Source organism: Trachypithecus francoisi, unplaced genomic scaffold, assembly GCF_009764315.1.
Source record: "Trachypithecus francoisi isolate TF-2019V2 unplaced genomic scaffold, Tfra_2.0 Lachesis_group8, whole genome shotgun sequence".
NCBI classification, from domain to species: Eukaryota; Metazoa; Chordata; class Mammalia; order Primates; family Cercopithecidae; genus Trachypithecus; species Trachypithecus francoisi.
This window is the reverse complement of record NW_022681473.1, coordinates 102321023-102342274: the sequence shown is the minus strand read 5'-3', so window position 1 is coordinate 102342274 and position 21252 is coordinate 102321023. Positions and strand designations below refer to the sequence as shown.

General features: G+C 48.7%; 1 protein-coding gene across 2 annotated transcripts; it reads right to left on the bottom strand.

Annotated features, from left to right (window-relative positions):
• Positions 1–2599: 2599 nt before the first annotated feature.
• Positions 2600–18148, bottom strand: HTR3A (5-hydroxytryptamine receptor 3A). 2 transcript variants are annotated; one of them, XM_033204319.1, is made up of 9 exons: positions 17830–18148; positions 15295–15461; positions 13938–13982; positions 11907–12016; positions 9983–10152; positions 7109–7266; positions 6556–6766; positions 6238–6459; positions 2600–3492 (listed from the first exon to the last, which is right to left on the bottom strand). In XM_033204319.1, exons 1-9 carry the CDS (start codon positions 17894–17896, stop codon positions 3194–3196), a joined length of 1449 nt encoding a protein of 482 aa, XP_033060210.1. In that variant the 5' UTR covers positions 17897–18148; the 3' UTR covers positions 2600–3193. The 2 variants fall into 2 exon arrangements, with proteins under 2 accessions (XP_033060210.1, XP_033060209.1); XM_033204318.1 differs by having other exon boundaries at positions 6238–6766.
• Between the last annotated feature and the right edge of the window lie 3104 nt (positions 18149–21252).

The following is a 21252-nucleotide window of genomic DNA, read 5'->3' as shown; positions in this document are numbered from 1 at the left end:
CAGGAGTTAGCTCACTGGGGGGGTTCTCTGGCCCTGGGCCTCAGTTTCTCATACCTGGGCAGCACAGCCCACATGCCAGATCGATGAGCTGATTGGATGTAGCTACTGGAGCAGAAGATGTTACATGCGGTGGCTCATTCTCGAGGTGGTTAATTGGCTGCCTTGATGCTGGGCTCTGTCACCCCATTGATTGTGGGTGAAGGGTGGGGAGAGGACGATGGAGAATCAATAGGATGATTAGTGTCTTACTAGCTCTCTGGTTGGACACTTTGCCAATAGCCACCCATTTACTGACCAGTGATGCATTGACAGTGCCAGAATGTTCACCTTCCTATTCCTCTGGCCTGAGACATGAGAATCACCAAACAGCATGGCTGGTCCAAGCAAGTCCTAGTGGAATGGGGCAGCTTTTGGTTCTAAGACCAGGCTCCAACAGATGGGCACCAGGAGGCATCCCAAGAAGGAAGTGATGAGCACTCCCCACCTTTAGCCCAATCTCTGCTTAGCAGGAGACAACAATTGTGAGGGCCAATTCCCAGCCTCACAATCTTTTGCTTTTTGCTGGGAGACCCTAATCTCTATCCATCAACAAAGCAAAAATAAATATAAAATTTCTAATGAATCCCTGATAACTAGAATCAAAACACATATGTCTGGAGTGGAAGTATCAGATGAAACTTCAATACTAGTTCATCTTAGGAACAACCAGCCAGTTAGACAGTATTCTATGAGTTCTTTCTGCATGCCGAAGAATCTGGGATGAGAAGCTGAGAGAAGCTAAACTAGACAAGCCCCCTTCCTCAGCCACTGTGCTCTTTTAGACATGAAGCTCCAAAGATCCCATGAAAAGTTTTGCCCAGTGGTTTATGAACTAGAATTACAGAGTTTGGGGTCAGTGGAATATATAATTTCAGGTTTCTCATACTGAGTCCCTTATAATTGGGTGACCTGGACCAACTGAGGAGGCAATGAAAATGTTAGAAGAACTCATTCCAGAAAGTCCTTTTGAGTCCTCTCCCTTTAGCCTGGCAGCATTGAATCCCTCTCCACCATGTCTTCCTCAGAGTGACAGGCAGCCCAAGATAGGGAGAGGGACAAGGCTGGAATGAGACTGAGACAACCAAGGAAAGCCTTGTCCATACATTGCAGACACTAAGATAGGTCGCCCTTGGTGAGGTCTCACCTTCTTTTTCTCTAACTACTTGTTAGGTTGATGAAGCGATGGGGCTGGGTGTTCCTCAGCGTGTCTTAAATTCTGGTGTCTGGGAGAGGGAACTAGGATATGAGAAATATGATCAAAGACCATTCTACTAACTCTACGTCCTCCTGGCCCTGCTTTCTGGTGGATGTGCCAGGGACTGACTGCTGACAATTCCCAAAGGAGATAAGAAATCCAAGCTGAGTGCAGTGACTCATGCCTGTAATCCCAGCACTTTGGGAGGCTGAGGCAGGCAGATCACGAGGTCAAGAGATTGAGACCATCCTGGCCAACATGGTGAAACCCTGTCTCTACTGAAAATACAAAAATTAGCTGGATGTGGTGGCACGTGCCTGTAATCCTGGTTACTTGGGAGGCTGAGGCAGGAGAATCGCTTGAACCCGGGAGGTGGAGGTTGCAGTGAGCTGAGATCACGCCACTGCACTCCAGCTTGGCCACAGAGCGAGACTCCATCTCAAAAAAAAAAAAAAGAAAGAAAGAAAAAAAGGAAGAAATCCAAAGCTTGGCTTTCTTGGTGTTTCCCAAACACCAAACCAGCTGGTGCTGGCCGTGGTGCTGAAGATCTCGTCTCTGTTCCGTTGCAGCATCCACTTGCAGGGAAAGAGCTTGCTCCCACCTTCACTAAAAGATCATGAGCCCAGGTAACAGGGTTGTGTGGACCCTTCCAACATCTTTCCAAGGGGTTGTAAAGCGGAGATTCCCCCCACTCTTCTATCCATTGCTAAGTGTTCATGGTCCTGAGCCTCGTACCTTAAATCCCACCTCCTAGTGTTTCTTCTTCATAATAGCTACTTAAAGTATAAAGAGTAACTTACATAACTGCAAACCCACCATCTAATTTAAATGTGAAAACCAGTATGACTGAGAATCCCTGTATACCCCTACTTAGTCCCATCCTTCACTCCTTTTCCAGATTACTAATATTATGAAGTTAGTGTTTATCCTTCCTGTGCAAATGCTTTTCAACCTATTTGTCATCTCCCAGTTTCCTAGGCCTGGAGGCACCAATCTCTCTCTCTCTCCTTTTTTTTTTTTTTTTTTTGACAGAGTCTAGCTCTGTCACCTAGGATGGAGTGCAGTGGTACGATCTCGGCTCACTGCAACCTCTGCCTCCCAGCTTCAAATGATTCTCCTGCCTCAGCCTCCTGATTAGCTGGGATCACAGGCATGCACCACCACGCCTGGCTAATTTTTGTATTTTTGCTTTTCTTTTGGTATACGAGAGGTTTCACCATGTTGGCCAGGCTGGTCTCAAACTCCTGGCCTCCAGTGATCCCCCTGTCTTGACCTCCCAAAGTGTTGGGATTAACTAACTGTAAATCTCTTCTTCTAACCATCCAACCTCTTCCCAAAGCTGCTGACAAATGGTTAAGAAGAGAATTTAGGGATTCACTGCATTTTATTCTTCCCACTCCCATCATCTGATAGGGGATGGATGTTCAGGGAAGCAGCCACAAGTGAGGTGAAGAAAGAGACACTAGGGGTTACAGAAGCCTAGTACAGAGTTATCAGGCCTATGTAGTAGAGAGTTGGTTTTGCCTTCAACCTAAATGCAAAGTTGTGAGAGAGGAGCAGAATTCCAAAGTCCCTTATTCAGGGGAGGGTCAATGGGGAAAAGGCTTGATATATACAGAAATGGAGTGGACTTAGGAGTGCCTGAGTTTCTCCTGATCTAAGAGAGCATGTTTTAAAGCCATGGTGAGCTGCTGGGGGTGGGGCAAAGGTGTAAGGGCCTTGAACACCCAGTTTTTGGTGGAAGGGTTCAGACCTTGGCTTGGGATTGCTGAGATGAATTGGCATTGGAAACAGGGCATGGGACTTTGTCTGTGTCTTGAAAACATCCCTGGCATTCCCTGGGTCCTGAGGGGAATGCAGGGTCCTAACAGAACCTAACAGAACCCTGGGTCCTAAACAGAAATCCTTTGCCCTCACCTAACCAGGCCTGTACCCCTTCCTCCACTGGGCTGTACCCACTCAAGCATACTGCCAGATGGACCAGAGCATAACCAGGGTGATGCTGTAGGCCAGCACCGCCAGCAGGTAAATGTGGAACAGCAGCTTGTCCAGCACGGAGCCCACGCGCAGCCAGTCTCGGGCCACCTCTCGGATCTCATCCCGCTTCTCCAGGAAGTGCCGTATGGAGGACAACTCCTGCAGCAGCCCACACACTGCCAGCGAGGCCTCCCGAGGTGGTGGAGGAGGGCTACATCTGCCCCTCGGGTTCTTCTCCAAGTCCTGGGGTCCTCCCATGTGGTTGCAGTGGTTTCTCATGGCTGGAAGAAGAGCAGAGCATTGGCAGGAGAGGGAGACCTCAGGTGGTGACCTGAACATGGTCCCTTATGCTTCTATAGCCTGCACATTTTTGCTGGGAATAACTTTTTTTCCCTCACTCTGTCGCCCAGGCTGGAGGGCAGTGGTGCGATCTAGGCTCCCTGCAACCTCCACCTCCCGAGTTCAAGCAATTCTGCCTCAACCTCCTGAGTAACTGGGATTACAGGCACATACCACTACACCTGGCTAATTTTTTTTTTTTTTTTCAGTAGAAACGGGATTTCACCATGTTGGCTAGGCTGGTCTTGAACTCTTGACCTCAAGTGATCCACCTACTTTGGCCTCCCATGGTGCTGGGATTACAGGTGTGAGCCACCGTGGCTGGCCAGGAACAACTTCAGACATAAAAAGTATAAAGAGTAACTTACATAACTGCAAACCCATCATCCAATTTAAATTGAAAAACCAGTATGACTGAGGACCCTAGTATCTCTGGGTACCTGAGTACCCAGACTCAGACTCACGACTGAGTACCTCTCCTTATGCACATCCTCCACCCCCTTCCAGATCATTAATATCAAGAAGTATCCTTCCTATACATTGCTTTTCAACCTATGGGCTTTCCTCAGCAATTGGCTATCCATTATTTCATTTGAGCTTCACAATAGTCTCACAAGAGAGGCAGAGGAGGTGTGATTACTATTCCTTTTTTTTTTTTTCCGGAGACCAAGTCTCACTCTCTTGCCCAGGCTAGAGTGCAGTGACGCAATCTCGGCTCACTGCAACCTCCGCCTCCCCAGTTCAAGCGATTCTTCTGCCTCAGCCTCCTGAGTAGCTGGGATTACAGGCGTGTACCACCACACCCAGCTAATTTTTGTAATTTTAGTAGAGACGGGGTTTCCCCATGTTGGTCAGGCTGGTCTCGAACTCCTGACCTCATTCGTGATCCACTCCCCTCAGCCTCCCAAAGTGCTGGGATTACAGGTGTGAGCCACTGTGCCCGGCCAACTATTCCCACCATATAAAAAATGGTGAAGCTGAGAGAGGTTAGGTAACTAGCGTGTGATCACATACTTGGAGGATCATTTAATGGCGAGACCACCAAGGCTCAGGTGTCTGGACTCCCAATCTACTGCTACTTCTGCTCCATTTTGTTGCCTCAGAGGGGCAGGAGGATGGAGGGTGCTGCTCTCATGTCCCTGACTGCAGGTCCTGGACCAGGAAATGCACCTACAGAAGTGGCTTCCTTTACCAAGGTAAATTAGGCACTAGGCTGGCAGACTCATTCACTAGCTCTTGATGAGATGGCCTTAGATGAGCCAAAAATCTCATGTAAAAGGCCTGGCCCTAGCCAGGAGGAAGGACAAAGAGGAGTGGAGTGGAGAGGAGTGGTTAGAAAGAAAAGCTTAGGGTTAGATGGGCCTGGGTTCTACCAATTCCTGGCTCTGTGATTTAGGACAAGCAAGTTCTCTATAGCTCTGCTTCCCTTATTTGAAAAATGAGAATGAGAATCCTCTTGGGTTGTCATGAGTATTACATGTGATCATGTAGACAAAGCACTTTGCACACACCTGGCACAAAATGTTCAGTGAATAAACCAACCAACTAACCACCACCAACAACAACAAATGGTAGCTATAACAATTCCTCAGGAAGTATGAACTCCACATTTAATGTTTCTGTGCCTCATAGGTGTTTGAGATTCTAAAGAACCTGGTATTTGGGCTGTGTATTTGTTGTTTTTAGTTTTTAGTTTTGAGACAGGGTCTTACTCTGTCTCTAAGTGGGATGCAGTAATGCGAACACAGCTCCCTGCAGTGTCAACCTCCTGGGCTCAAGTGATCCACTTCAGCCTCCTGAAGTAGCTAGGACCACAGGAGTGTACACCACCATGCCCAGCCAACTTAAAAAAAAAAATCAGGGCCGGGCACGGTGGCTCAAGCCTGTAATCCCAGCACTTTGGGAGGCCGAGACGGGCGGATCACAAGGTCAGGAGATCAAGACCATCCTGGCTAACACGGTGAAACCCCGTCTCTACTAAAAAATACAAAAAACTAGCTGGGCGAGGTGGCGGGCGCCTGTAGTCCCAGCTACTCGGGAGGCTGAGGCAGGAGAATGGCGTAAACCCGGGAGGTGGAGCTTGCAGTGAGCTGAGATCCGGCCACTGCACTCCAGCCCGGGCGATAGAGCGAGACTCTGTCTCAAAAAAAAAAAAAAAAAAAAATCAGTAGAGATGAGGTCTCACTATGTTGGCCAGGCTGGTCTTGAACTCCTGGGCTCAAGTGATCCTCCCACCTCAGCCTCCCAAAGTGCTGGGATGGTAGGCATGAGCCACCATGCCCTGGTTTGGGCTGTTTAGAATAAGAGTTTTAGAAATCCCAGTGGCAGTATTTAACTGTCTGAGGCAGGGAGACCAATAATTGCCTAAGGAGCATCCATTTGACTTCCCCCATGGGTCCTTCCTAGAGAGAGGCCATTCTCAGCCCAGAGGTCTCAGCTCCTGACATGCTGAGCCTCTGGGATTCCTACCCTCTCTGTCAATATCCAAGGTGATGAGAGGTTGTGTAAGTGAAGAAAGGATCTGGACTGACACCTTTGGCTGAAGTCTGCCCCTCCCAATAAGGCAGGGCATGGGATGCCATGTGCAGTACAGCACCTCCTTGGCAGGCCACACCCTCCAGAGACTTTCCACAACATCCAAGCCAGAAGCGGCCCCTCTGTGTGGACTCTTCCTTTCTGTTTCTCACCTGAGCAGTCATCAGTCTTGGTGGCTTGGGAGGTAGCTGGAGGCTTCTGGGAAGTCGACTGCTCCCGCAGACAAAGTAGCCAGGCAATTCTCTCTAGAACCAGGTGACGCAGCCAGGCAGGCACGGGCTGCTGCAGGTCTTGCTTGTGCACCAGCCGCACAATGAAGATGGTCTCAGCCAAACTTATCACCAGCAGAGCCATGCACACCACAAAGTAGACACCTGTGCAGTCCAGGGCAGAGGCAAGAGACACATACAGGAGGTGGGAGGGGGTGGGTTTCTCACCAGACTGAGCTCTGCTGCCAGGAGAGACCTTACCAATGAGAGGAGTGCCGATGGCAGTGGCCGGTAGCGTGTCAGAAACGATGATCAGGAAGACCGAGTAGCCCAGGAGGAGTGTGATCTTGAAGGAGACCCTCTCACCACTGTTGGGGGGCAGGTAGAAGCCCACGATGTCCATGACCATGAGGAAGATGCTGGGCAGCAGCAGGCTGACCACATAGAAGAGGGGCCGCCGGCGGATGACCACCTGGGATCAGGAGAGGAGCTTGTGGGAAGCCTGGGGCATACAGGCTCTGCTCCCAGGAACCAGCCCATAAGCTCAGACTCCTTGTTTTATGGGGCTTCCAGCCTGGATTACTCAGAGAAGAAAACAGACAGACCCCCATACCCTGTCTCTCAATCCAGGCTTATGGCTGTTTAGAATAAGTAAAGGACATTCACGGAGTTTCCCCATCTACTTCACTGAAGTTCCAGATGTGTGCAACCTGGAGTTGGACAAAGGCACAGAAGTTCTTCCCAGCATGCCTCCTTAAGTCTACCTGGGTATGAAGCTTTATTCAACATTTTACCCACATTCACTCCCACTCACATAGAACTTCATTTCTGCATAGCAGTGACTGCTTTCCATGAACTCCTGAAAGTCGGGCAGCACCCCCAGCAACTCCCATTCTCCCTGGTTCATGAAGACACTCCTGTCGAATTTCACCTTTTCTGGCAAGCGCCACAAAGAGATGTTGATGTCCTGGACTGAGAGAGAATAAAGCAAGCCAGCTTTGGAATCTAGTGCCCAGAGCCTGCCGGACCCTGTGATAATGGGACACAGGTGGGCAGCAACGAAGGGGAGCAGATATCCGATGGCCGAACCTCAGCCTCAGCACATCACCTTCAGCCTCGCTGTCCTCAGCTATAAAATAAGGTACTCATCATACCTCTCTCACAGGGCCACACTGAGGGCAGATGAAGTCTTAAATGAAAACACACGGTGCAAAGAACCGTGCAAACCATTCATTAAAAAATACTTTCTTTCACACACACACACACAAACACACACACACGCCCCTTCCAAACAGCTTTCTAGGTTTCCCTGTTAGAATTACCCATTGCAAAAATGAACAGAAGTCAACATTCTTCACCTTTGCCTTGATGGAACTGCCTGTCTTTAAAAGTGAATTAAGACAATAAGCAAAATCCTCACTTATAGATTGCAATTCCACTTCTCAACATCTGCAGCAGAGACATATGCACTGGTAAAGATAGGAATATCCATTGCAGAAAAACATTGGAAAATACTGAAATATCCATCAATCATAAAAATGCTTAATAAGCTAGGATGCAACCAAAATCATTAGATGTTTGCATTGGTGGTAGTGGTGAGCACAGCTGCCTTCCAATATCCTGAGCTATTTTATAGCAGCTAAAATTTTTGAGGATGACCTAAATATGCATGAACTTCGAAAAATGTCCAAGACCTATTGTTGAGTAAAAAGAATCAAGTAGTAGTATATAATAATTTATATAGATATATTTATCTAAAATACAAACTCATAAAGCAATTTCCATGTACTTTCCATAGATGTGTATGTGTGTATGTAAATGTGTAGAGAAGGATTTGGAAAAATATGCTGTTCTAGATGAAGTTTCTACTGATAAAAGTGGTTAACTCTTGTTGATGAAGTTTGGGATTGAGGGTAGAAGTCAAAGGAGATGTTAGTCTTATCTGTAGTTCTGGTTTTGGTCAAGGCAGTCATGCATCACTGTCATAACTTAAGTTTAAGGTAATGAATACATCAAAACAGAAGTGGGGAATGCCTTTTTTTTTCTTCTTTTTTTTGAGACAGAGTCTTACTCTGTCACCCGGGCTGGAGTGCAGTGGCGCAACCTCGGCTCACTGCAACCTCCGCCCTCTGAGTTCAAGTGATTCTCCTGCCTCAGCCTCCCAAGTAGCTGGCATTACAGGCGCCTGCCACTGTGCCTGGCTAATTTTTTGTATTTTTCATAGAGACGGGGTTTCACCATCTTGGCCAGGATGGTCTCGATCTCCTTACCTCATGATTCACCTCGGCCTCCCAAAGTGCTGGAATTACAGGCGTGAGCCACCGTGCCCGGCCTGGGGGATGGCTTCTTGCAGCAGAGTGGTGTACACTTCACCAACCCTCTAGCAAGCCCTTAGCTAACATTCATCTGCTCGGTAACATTTGCTGAGAATCTTCCTCTGTGCCAGGCCCTGTGCTGGGGATCTAAAGGTGGGCAAGAAATCACGTCCCTGCCCTTTCCAAGTTTTCTTACTTTTTATTTTTATAGGGTCTCATTATGTTGCTCAGACTGGCCTCAAACTCCTAGGCTAAAGCAATCCTCCTGCCTTGGTCTCCCAAAGTGCTGAGACTACATTTGTGAGCCACTGCATCTGCCCCTTTCTAAGTTTATATCTAGGAGAGAAGTACACATTGAACAAGTACTTACATGGGTAACAGAGGTGGGGAGAAGACCAGGATGCCATAAATTGGACAACAGGGATGGACTAGTCTAGGGGATGAGAGGGGAAACTGAGAAGTTGAAACTTATGCTGCCATCAGAAGGGTGAGTAGAGGGGTTGGCCAGGCTAGGTGTGGTTGGGGGGAGCAGGTGTGGGGCAGGATGGGAGAGGGAGGAAAGGGCCAGGTAGCATTGGAGAGGAAATAACATGTGATAAAGGGAAAGAATATGAGAGCTGGGTCTAGAAAGGAAGGCAATTAGGGGGGAGCAGACTTCAGGGAAGCAGATGAGCCTGGAGCAGCGGGCTGTGGCAGAATCAGCTCAAGAGGGTGCAATGTGTTCCAAGGTACCTGGGCTCCCATTGAGGGGTTTTGAGTGACATGGTCAGATTGCATTTTACTAAAATCTCACTGGCTTCTGTGAGAATCACGAATTAAGGGGGACATGAATGCATGGGGAACCAGGTAGGAGGCTAAAGCAGAAACCTAGGCAGGAGACAAGGGTGGCTTGCACGGGGATGAAGGGAAATAAATGGATCTGAGAGATGCTTAGTGCCAGATTCTGTTGGAGATATTGGAAAAAATTGTCCCTTACTGAGCATCTTGCAGTCAGTTCACACTCTCATTGAATACTGCTATATTAATGTAAAATACAAACTCATAGAACAATTTCCATGTACTTTCCATAGATGTGTATGTGTGTGTATATATGCACACATGCATGTGTGAATGTAAATGTGTAGAGAAGGATCTGGAAAAATAAACTGGGCTATATGAAATTTCTACTGATAAAAGTGGTCAACTCTTACTGTTGGAGCAGCAAGAGTAGCAGATTCACCTCATGTAGAGGATGAGGAAGCAGAGGCCCAGAGGATTAATAAGTGGTGAGTAGGCTGGATATGTGAGAAGGCACCCTGGGGAGCACTCCTTGCTCAGGTGTCCCTGGGGTCTCCCAACCTCCACCCCTGCCCCGGCGAAGCCCACATACTCACTGGTGTGCAGCCAGCTGGTGAAGGTCAGTGAGCAGTTCTGGACATCGAAGGGAAAGTTGTAGATGTCGAGGCTACAGGCAGTCACCACCTGGAGGGGCTTGTAGTTCTGAACTTCGCCTTGATGCCGAATATACACGTATGGGATATTTGGAGACTTTCCCACATCCACACTGGCCAGGGAAAAGGGGTCAGTTTGGGAGCTCAAGAGGCAGGGCAAGCCCTGGGGGCCTAAATATCTTGGAACAACTGGGTAAGGAATGAAATTCGGGGAGGGTATAGGCAGCCGGACAACCTGGATGTTTTGTCTGGCCTCGGTTTTTCCAACCTTCCTATCTTAGGCTTCCTGACCTGCTGTTGTCAAGGCTACTTATCAAGCAGTAGTGGGCATTTCTCCTTTATTCCCCTGGCTCCTGGCCACACAAGGCAGGGAGGAAAACCCATGGGCCCAAAAGCCATGGACAGTAGGGAGCGTGCCCAGCGGCCCCAACCCGTCACTGCCCCGGGCTGGGCAAAGTTTGGCTCCCAGGGAGCTTGGTGAAAGCAGGATCTTGTGTTCCATCCTGACTCTGGCTTCTCTTTGCTTTCACTGCTAGAAGTCCTTTGAAATGAAAATAATCATCTCTGGATGAAAAGGAGCTAAAGAAATGGATATGAATTCGGGAAAGCCAGAAAAGCCCCACAAGACCTCATTCCACTCTCTTAGCTGATCTCAAAGTGGTAGGCCCTCTTGAGTGACCACTGTGGCATGGAGTGGGCTGAGCCCAGGGTGCTAAGCCCTCAGCCTTCTCTGAGTTCAGGCTGAGGGATGAGAAGTCAAGACTAAGACCACTTCATTGTTGAAACTGGAGCTCCAGCAGAAACTAGGATTTCCCAGAACCCTCCAGTCTGAGCTATGCAGGGGATGGGGTGTGGTCAAGGTCAACTGTCTCCCTTGAAAAAATGTCAGTGGCACCCCCTGGAGTTGGATAATGCTGTGGGTCACCTTCCCTTTCCCTCTGTCTCCCCAGTCGTCTTCCCTGCCCTTGAATTCTGAAACCCAATTAGTGGGCCCTGAATGAACCTGCAGGATGGGGAGAAGGAATGTTAGCTGGGGCCAAATGGGACCGTGTTTGGCTGCCAGAAATAAAGCCTGGTGGGACCCACTTCGTATTGGAGAAGCAATCTGTGGCCTGTCAGGTACATGTGTGACTTGGGAGGTCTAAGCGTGTCCCCCAGCTCCAAATCTCCTTTGGGGGCCAGAAGCAGCAGCCACTATCAGTGCTCCATTTATTTTTTTTGAGATAGTCTCACTCTGTCACCCAGGCTGGAGTGCAATGGTGTGATCTCGGCTCACCACAACCTCCACCTCCCAGGTTCAAGTGATTCTCTTGCCTCAGTCTCCCTAGTAGCTGGGATTACAGGTGCTCACCACCACGCTCAGTTAATTTTTATATTTTTAGTAGAGATGGGGTTTCACCATGTTGGCCAGGCTGGTCTTGAACTCCTGATCTCAGGTGATCTGCCTGCCACAGCCTCCCAAAGTGCTGGGATTACAGGTGTGAGCCACTGAGCCCAGACAAGTGCTCATTTTTTTTTTCTTTTAAGAAACATTTACTGTCTTCTTTAGAAGTGCAGCTGTCCCGTTAGGTGATTATAACTCAGTGTGAATTCATTCACTGGCTTCTTTCCGCATGGCAGGGGCCTTTGGACTACGAAGTATGGAATTTCAACAATAAGCACAGAAAAGAAGGAGTTTTCAAAAGAAAAGAACAGAAAAAGGTGGGGGAAGAAGACAAAGGGAATTTTGCTCACATCAGCTTTATCTATAGTTTGTGATTCCTGGTGGGACATCTCAAATGCAACAATGACAATCTTCTCTCTCTGTCCCCAGGCTTCTCCAGCCCCTAAGCCTCCCAGCCACCCCACAACTGATAACGGTACTCACAACTCATTGATGAGAATGTCTGGGACCCAGATGCTGTCCGTGGGGATGGACAACTTGGTGATGTTGTCAAAGTCCTCAGGGTTCCACTGGAGAAACTCATCAGTCCAGTACTAGGGGAGGAGCAGAGATGGTCACGGGCAGCCCCCTCCATCTCCAGTGAGGGTCGCCTGCAACTCAGGCAGACTTCACCCTCAGTGCCCAGGAAACAGGTGGGCATCTTCTTGGGAGAAGCAGGTGTCAGTGGCATCCAAATCCCTCAGCAGTAACTGAGAGTCCCCCGACCTCTTCATTCACACTGTGCCTCTACACATAACTCAGCTAGATGCAGCCTTGCCCCGGGAAGGAAGTCAGTCATTTCGAATGCTGTGAGTTCCCCTCTGCCAGCTGAGAATCTCAGACAAATGACTTCTTGGATCTTGGTCTCAACATATTTATATGGAGATAATAACATCTACTTCACAGGGTGGAGATGGCTGTTGTTAAGTTTTGATTAGTGTATTCTCCATTTTCATGACAGGATGGCCAGTCTAAAATGTAAATTTGATCATGTCACTCCCTTATTTAAAATCCTTCAGGAGTGCCCCATCGCCTTTAGGGTAAAGTTAAACTTCACAGCCAACACAGGCTGATATAATCTGACCTCTGCTATCTCTCTAGCCTCAGTTTTGGCCATGCCTCTCTGTGACTTCTACACTGCAGCCATATGTAATGAAACACTGCTGGAACCTCTCTGCATACCCTGCTCCCTCTCCCCTATCTTCTTTACCAAGGTTCATTTTCCTCATCCTTCTGGACTTAGGCAAGGCATCTGTCTGCTCTCTTCTCCAGGACATTGTCCATGACCCCCATACCCTACGCTGGTTGACATGTGTCTCCTCTGTGCTCCCATGGTTAGCACCTTGTCCTCGCTATGTTGGAGTGGCTGTCTTGTTGCATTTCAGTTGTCAGTACCTGTATCTCGTCTTTGAGCTCATGGTGGGCAGGGCCTTGATCTAGTTTGTGTCTCTAATTCCAGTCTCTTAGCATAGTCGCTGGTGTATGTAGACTGCCATTCCCTCACTGCTGATGCAAGCAACTGGGGCAAACAAGTGGCCCTAGAGCTCCAGAGGTGGGAGCTTGGCTGGATGTCCTGGAAAAGGAGCTCCAGTCTGCCTGTGCTTATTCGGGTCCATTCCCTTTGTGCACTGCAGTAAGGGATCCCTCTGTGAGGCAGGGACAGAGCAGTATCCCAGGGATCAGCATTCTAGCTTCTTCCTCCACCCCATGCCCTGTCCCATGCCTGGTGGTGGTGATGGATGTGCCATAAGCTGTAGGGAGGGATAACAGAGACCCACTTATGCCAGGTGTGTCCCCAGAGCCTCTTGGGCGTGACCTCTTTCAGCTGTCCTCATGCTCCTGCCTCCGTGTGTTCAGCCACTTTAGTTTCCCCTCTGCTCTGACTTCTCCCCAACAACCCCAGGGGCTTCCAGAGCAGGACTCTTGGATAGTGACCTCCACTCTTTTCCTACCCCACCCCAGCTCGAAGCCAGAATTCCTGCCAAGCCTCAGACACATCCACACACCATGGGCTGACCCAGGCCCATCAGAAGCTAAAAGAGTGGGGAAATGGCCGAGGATGTGAGGACTAAGTGGCTGGAACGAACCATCCTGTTTCAATCACCCGATTTGGTTGCTGTCCAATTTGGCTGAATAAAAGGAAGAATGGTCTAGCAAATAGTGCTGGCTGAGAGTGAAGTGGCTGCCTTATGAGTTCTCTTCAACAGAGACTGAACAAACCGTAGTTTGGGGTGCTTTGAAGAACTTCAGAAGCCAGAGGAGATTTGGAGGGTTTCTCCTCCACTATCTTTAAGCCTCCTTCCACTCTCAGACCTGAGATGAGGAGATTCCACACTCCTGGATCTCAGGCTGAGGGTGCCTCTGAGCCTCTTCCCTCACCTCCCGTCACCAAGGTTACTGAAACTCCTGACTCCTTCCCAGAAGGATGGGTCCCTATCCCAAGAAACGGGGGCAGGGAGGGGCGGGTCTACTCACCTGCCGGTACCAGATGTAGGTGGTCAGCACCTGATTCTTCTCATCCTGTGAAAGGAAAGGGAGCTTGAACAAGTAACCCTGTGGACTGGAGGGGCACCCCGCACACGCCAGCCCCTAAAGGAGAGGCTTCCTTCTGCCCCTATTGCTTTGGGAAGTAAAAGTGAAGAGCAGGGGCTGGGGTGGGGAAAGTAGATAGACTGGAGCTCCCTGGCCAGACAGGAAAAGTTAGTCATTCACTAGGGCACACCCGGAAAGAAGCAACAATGATTGATTGATTGATTGATTTTGAGACAGAGTCTTGCTTGTTCTGTTGCCCAGGCTGGAGTGCAGTGGCATAATCTCAGCTCATTGCAACCTCCACCTCCCAGGTTCCAGCGATTCTCATACCTCAGCTTCCCAAGTAGCTGGGACTACAGGTGCGTGCCACCACACCTGACTAATTTTTGCATTTTTTAGTAGAGATGCAGTGGCTATGTTGGCCAGACTGGTCTTGAACTCCTGGCCTCAAGTGGTCTGCCCACCTCATCCTCCCAAAGTGCTGGGATTACAGGCATGAGCCACCATGCTCTGCCAACAACGATTTATGTTTCAACTTCAAATATACATATAATGCCAGAAGCAGTGTCTTACGTCTGTAACCCCAGCAATTTGGGAGGTTTAGGTAGACGGATGGCTTGAGGCCAGGTGTTCGAGACCTGGCTGGCCAACATGGCAAAACCCTGTTTCTACTAAAAATACAAAAATTAGTCAGGCGGGTTGACTGATTTTAGTAGAGTAATTTTAGTAGACTAAAATTAGTAGAGACTGTGAAATTAGGTCCTGCCTACCTGACCCCAACACAGAGCCACTGCATCTCACAACTGCCTTCTTGTTTATCTCTGCACAATGTCTGCCTACTTCTTCTGAGCAGTGCACCCCACCCTACTGTGATAGTTGATGAAGGAATTGATGAATAATTGATCTGTTGGCTGATTCTTCAACAATCATTTAGTGACACCTGCCAGGTACCAGGGATGTTTGTGAGGCACTGAGGGCATAGAGATGCATGGGACAGTCTTAATCCTCATACAGCTGACATAGAGAGATGGTTAGCATTATGCAGTGTATGAAGAACCACATGTGGGAAGTGACTTCCTCACTGTACGGGTGTGGGAGCAGCAGCCACAGGGTGAGCCCAGGTTTCTGGTTTGGGCAGCTGTGCAGATGGTGCTGCAATCCAGCCTGAGCTGTGGTGCCAGACCATAGGTCCTATGGGTTTTCAAAGGCCTACCAAGCTGCATAGGGGGTGACTTGTCTCACATGGCCTTCTCCCACCCCCAAAAGGTCTGCCTGTGTGCAGTTCGGGGTTGAGCCTCACCACGTTGAGGATAGCATAGACAATGATGTCAATGGATACAGTGGTTGGCTTCCTCCAGTCCCTTACGGGGCGCACGCCCTTCCTGTAGTTGGTCAGAAGGTAATCCGACAGCCTCAGCAGAGCAGGTCTGGTGGTGTTTCGGCCCTGAAGGCCACCGCTCCTCCTGGCTGGGAAGGAAAACAGTTCAAAGTAGACACCAGCTCCCCCAAGTCTTCCCTTTGCCCTGGTTTGTAAGCTTTTAAAAGAGATGTATCCCCACCATCCCCACCTCACAAAATTCTAAAATATCACCACAGACTGATATTCTCACCACTAGAGCATTTTGTCTGCAGAGATTGCTACCATAATTCAAATGGATTACCTTGTAGAAAGGACCTATGCATTAATTGACAGGAAGCAGAGATCTGGCTTAGAAGAGCAGGTGGCACGAGACAGCTGAGGCTCAAAGCAGGCTGAGGGCTAAAAAAGGTGGAGAGTAGGTGGCCCATGGGGCCTAAGCAAGGGCCTCTGGGGAGCAACAGGGAAGCTGGCTGTCAGGGTGTGATACTAAAAGCAGGAGGGTTGCAAGAAAGCATGACTCCAAGTGCACAATTTCTAAGCCCAAGGGTCTGCATCAGGGTTTTCCTCAGCCGAGGTCAAACCTCAGCATCTGCACACATCATGTACTTTTTGAGTCTGAAACTGGTAAAGAAAGAAGGAAGTGTGGGCATCTGGTGAAAACTGACATTCCCTCTACATCCTGCAAAGCCACCCCAAGAGGATCCTCGCACCCTGCCCCAGGCACACACAGACTATGGGCAGAGGGCTGGCCCAGTCCACCTCCTAGGGTTGCTGTATGGGCAAACTTGATGGGCTTAGAAAAGGCGGTTGGGGCGAGGTGTGGAGAGAGTGAGAAGAAATCAAATGACTTCCTGGGCAGGTGGCCTATGGGAACAAACCAGTAATGAGACAGCCCAGCTCCTGGGCCCTGGTCCTGTTCTATGAAGCTTTCATGTGCAGCTCAGTTTTCACACTGGAAGCAGTAGGAGCACTTCAGAAGGGTGGCCTGACATACAAAAGTGAAAATTCATGGGACGGTGAAGGGAGTACAACCTAGAGGGCAGCAAAGGGGAGCAGAGGGGAGATGGAGCTGGCAGGGTAGCCAGGGTCTTTCACTAACCAGGTGCCAGCAGGCCTGGCTTTTGCTAAACAAGACTGCGTCTTCTCTCATCTTGTGTGCAACCTGGCAACAAATCAGTCCTGCGGATTCCCCGCCCTTTCACCCACTTTTCCCTGATAAGCTGCTGGCTTCCTTCAGAAGGACAGAGAAGAGCAAAGAGAGAACATACACACACACACACACACACACACACACACTACTTTTTTTTAAGTGTGTCCTTTGGAATAACATTAATGTACATATTCTTCATTTAACTTTAGAACAGTCCACCAGAGTGGCTATTTGCAGACAAGGATCCCCAAGCCCCAGAAAGGTGAACACTGTGCCCTGCAAGTGGAGGAACTGAGATTCAAATGCAGACCCGTGTGCGTCTTCACTACACCAGCAACAGCCTGGGTCCTATTGACTGGATCCTAACCAGCTTGGAGAGCACTGAACTCATCCCAGCAGGCCCAGGGCAAAGGACCATTGCTGGGAGGGACAGAGTTTCTTCTCAGTCAAGGAAGCCCCCGACCACAGTCATCACTTACAGCTTGCGTTTTCTTAACCTACGGAGCATCCCCAAATGACCGCTCCCAGGAGGAAGGACATCTTGCCCAGAGCCCTTTACGTCTGTCCAACCCCTGGATGGCCTCCTTCTAATTGTGCCCCAGTGTGCTCCACCCCAGCTCTGTAGGGAGAGAAGCCTCCCAGAGGGGAATGAATATGGTCTGCAGCAAAAGGAAGCAGGCCCCTTTGTGGCTAAAACACCCTACATTCAAGAGAGTCAGGAAAGGACGGGCGTAGGGAATGTAAAGAGAAATTGGGTGTCACTGTAGTTTAGTCCTGGAAAGGAACTTGGGGAAACCTCAGACCCAGAGAATGAACCTATGCAACAAAACCAGTGAAGCTGAGGAAAGATGACTAGACTAGTTCTGGTCCCCACTCTGCTGCTAACAAACTGTGTGACCTTGAATGAATTACCCGCCCCCTACTCCTGGGCCACAGCGTTCCCATTTATAACAGGCAGGGGTGGACCAAATGAGTTCTAAGGTCCCTTGTAGCTTTCATTCAAAGAGTTTAGGGAAGGGGCAAAGAGGAGAGGAGCCCCCTCCTGGTGCCTGTCTTTTTATTGCTGATATGCCAGGCTACTTCTCTGCTCCCCTCTTTGCAAACTCCGCTCTTGCCCTGCCCCAGAACTCAACATTCCCCACTCTCTCTAGCTTGACCACCATGCTTCAAATGCTGTCATGCTCACAGGTGGTAAGACAGCTGACCTTCCTGTAGCCACCCCGTTCCCCACCCTCGTCTCCACAGCCCTCCAAGGACGGAAGCATCCCCCACCGCACCTCAGCAGATGGTCAGACAAGTCCTGCTGCTTCCCGAAGTCCACTTACCTTCTCCCTGTGCCAGGAGCATGGGGAGGAGCAAGGCGAGCAGTGCCTGCTGGACCCACAGCAGCATAGCGAGCTTCTCACGCGTTAGGAGTGCCTCCGAGTGCTCAGGGCGAAGCCCACCAAGGGCCAGCTTGCCTGCCCCCTGCCAACCTCATGTCCCAGCCAGCCTGCCTCTCGTGGCCACTGCTCACACCTTCTGAGGCTGCAGCCTCGCACTCCCCGGGCCACCAAGGTTGGAGAGCCGCCAGGTTTTCCTGCAATCAGTCCTTCAGCTGGTTCATGTTTCAGGCGGGAGGAAAGGGGAGGGGACGGCTGAGAGGGGAGCCCGCCCTAGCTGATGTCATGCTGTGGGAGCTCAGTCCACCCATTCAGCCAGGGGGCTTGGTCATGTTTCCCCAAGGAGTAACTTAGGTGGGGACAGGGGCTGCAGAAGCCCCTGAGACAAGGGTGCAGCCTGACCCCCGGGAGGTGAACCAGGCTGTTGCTTTCATTGATGTCCCTTGGCAAGCATGTTTCTGTGGCACTGGACTGGGGCAGGATAGGGTGAGTCAGGCAGGAGCAGGTGGGCCATTCTCTTACTCCCCAGAATAACATAACCAAGTAGGTGACTGGGCACCTCTGCAGTTACAGGAAGGGTAACTGGGGTCACCACAGGTCTGCCCTTTTGCCCTCATCTAATTAGTCATACTTAAATAGTAAAATATATATTAACAAATAATAAATATACAATAAAAATAAACTTTTACTATATGTATTTATTTTATGCATTCTTACTGTACATAATAAATACATGTAGTAAAAATAATAATAATACATGCACTTCATAGAAAAATATAAAGAAAAATTAAAATCATCTGTAAACTTACGACCCAGAGATAGCCACTCTTAACACTTTGGTGTATATTCTTCCATAATTTCCTTCTGCAATGTGTATGCAACGAAGTAAATATCACACACATATAATTTTGTATCCTCCTCTTTTTCTTGCTTGATATCATTTCATAAGCATTTTTCTTCCTTTCCTTTTTTTTTTTTTTTTTTGAGACAAAGTCTCACTCTGTCACCCAGGCTAGAGTGCAGTGGCGTGATCACTGCTCACTGCAACCCCAACCTCCCCCATCTCAGCTGATCCTCCCATCTCAGCCTCTTGAAGAGCTGGGACTACAGATGCAAGTCACGCCTGGCTAATTTTTGTATTTTTGGTAGTCCCCCAAAGGGACTAGAGGCATGAGCCATCACACCTGGCCTCAGAAGCATTTTCAATACCTTCCTTTTAAATGAAAGTGGCTTTCTTGAAAGAAGTGTTTCTTTTTTCATTGCAAGTTAAACAGACAAGTACCTATCCCTCAGGCCTCAGCTGTGTACCCCTAAAGTTGCCCGCAAGAAGAATTACCGTGCATTTCTATGTAAAGGAGTCCTACCCTAGCTCACCATTTTGGTAGATGCTCCTGTACCAACCATGGTAAGCGTCAACAACAACACATTTTCTTTCCTTTTAATTTATTTTCCACTTGACTCTAAGTGTGGAATAGGCTGGGAACCCTGCAGTAAGGAGGATTTTCTGAATTGTAGGAAAGAAAGAAAGAAAAAAGGAAGGAAAGAAAGAAAGAAAAAAGAAAAGAAAAGAAAAGAAAAGAAAAGAAAAGAAAAGAAAAGAAAGAAGGGAAGGGAAGGGAAGGGAAGGGAAGGGAAGAGAAGAGAAGAAGAGAAGAGAAGAGAAGAGAAGAGAAGAGAACTATCTTGGTCAGGGCTGCGTCCCTTTTGGTTCTTATTCCTGTGCATTATGAAATCTGCGTAAAGCATTATACCATTCACCTATGGGGTCCTTTCCTGGGGCCATTAGCGGGGTGTGGTTCTGCAACATGCAGTCAAGTTCAGGGAGCCTGGGCTACTCTTCTCTTAAGTTATGTGCTTCTTCACTGCACAATCCAGAAATACATGGACAATCAGCTCCAAGCCTTTCCCTTGGGAGAATGGAGATGAGGGCAGTGAATAGAAAGAGAGCCCCAAACTTCTAGAGAATTTATAGAGCCAGACCTCTCCAGAATTCCAGAATGAATGGCCTCAGACTCGAGGTGTGACAGCAGGATAAGGCAAGGCAAGAAGAACCAGGCTGCCTCCTGGGCCACGAGGCTGAGGTCTTGAATGGGGCCCAAGCAGAGCACTATAGATTCCTAAATGCATCTTCAAGCCCAACAAAGATTCTTTTTTCTTTTTTTTTTTTGAAACAGGATCTCACTCCATCACCCAGGCTAGAGTGCAGTAGCATGATCACAGCTCACTGCAACCTCAACTTCCCTGGCTTTCTTTCCCTTTAATTTATTTTCCACTTGACTCTAAGTGTGGAATAGGCTAGGAACCCTGCAGTAAGGAGGAATTTTCTGAATTGTAGGAAAGAAAGAAGAAAGAAAGAAAAGAAAGAAAAGAAAAGAAAAGAAAAGAAAAGAAAAGAAGGGAAGGGAAGGAAGGGAAGGGAAGAGAAGAGAAGAGAAGAGAAGAGAAGAGAAGAGAGAGAGAAGAGAAGAGAAGAGAACTATCTTGGTCAGGGCTGCGTCCCTTTTGGTTCTTATTCCTGTGCATTATGAAATCTGCGTAAAGCATTATACCATTCACCTATGGGGTCCTTTCCTGGGGCCATTAGCGGGGTGTGGTTCTGCAACATGCAGTCAAGTTCAGGGAGCCTGGGCTACTCTTCTCTTAAGTTATGTGCTTCTTCACTGCACAATCCAGAAATACATGGACAATCAGCTCCAAGCCTTTCCCTTGGGAGAATGGAGATGAGGGCAGTGAATAGAAAGAGAGCCCCAAACTTCTAGAGAATTTATAGAGCCAGACCTCTCCAGAATTCCAGAATGAATGGCCTCAGACTCGAGGTGTGACAGCAGGATAAGGCAAGGCAAGAAGAACCAGGCTGCCTCCTGGGCCACGAGGCTGAGGTCTTGAATGGGGCCCAAGCAGAGCACTATAGATTCCTAAATGCATCTTCAAGCCCAACAAAGATTCTTTTTTTTTTTTTTTTGAAACAGGATCTCACTCCATCACCCAGGCTAGAGTGCAGTAGCATGATCACAGCTCACTGCAACCTCAACTTCCCTGGCTTTCTTTCCCTTTAATTTATTTTCCACTTGACTCTAAGTGTGGAATAGGCTAGGAACCCTGCAGTAAGGAGGAATTTTCTGAATTGTAGGAAAGAAAGAAAGAAAAAAGGAAAGAAAGGAAGAAAGAAAGAAAGAAGAGAAGAGAAGAGAGAGAAGAGAAGAGAAGAGAACTATCTTGGTCAGGGCTGCGTCCCTTTTGGTTCTTATTCCTGTGCATTATGAAATCTGCGTAAAGCATTATACCATTCACCTATGGGGTCCTTTCCTGGGGCCATTAGCGGGGTGTGGTTCTGCAACATGCAGTCAAGTTCAGGGAGCCTGGGCT

Bases quoted from the DNA above. Each gene is read 5' to 3' on its own strand.
- HTR3A (XM_033204318.1), bottom strand. From the start codon at position 17,896: ATGCTGCTGTGGGTCCAGCAGGCACTGCTCGCCTTGCTCCTCCCCATG. The intron at 15,462-17,829 runs GTAAGTGGACTT...TTTCCTTCCCAG, and splicing joins GCTCCTGGCACAGGGAGAAG to CCAGGAGGAGCGGTGGCCTT. The intron at 12,017-13,937 runs GTGAGTAGACCC...CTCCTCCCCTAG, and splicing joins CCTACATCTGGTACCGGCAG to TACTGGACTGATGAGTTTCT.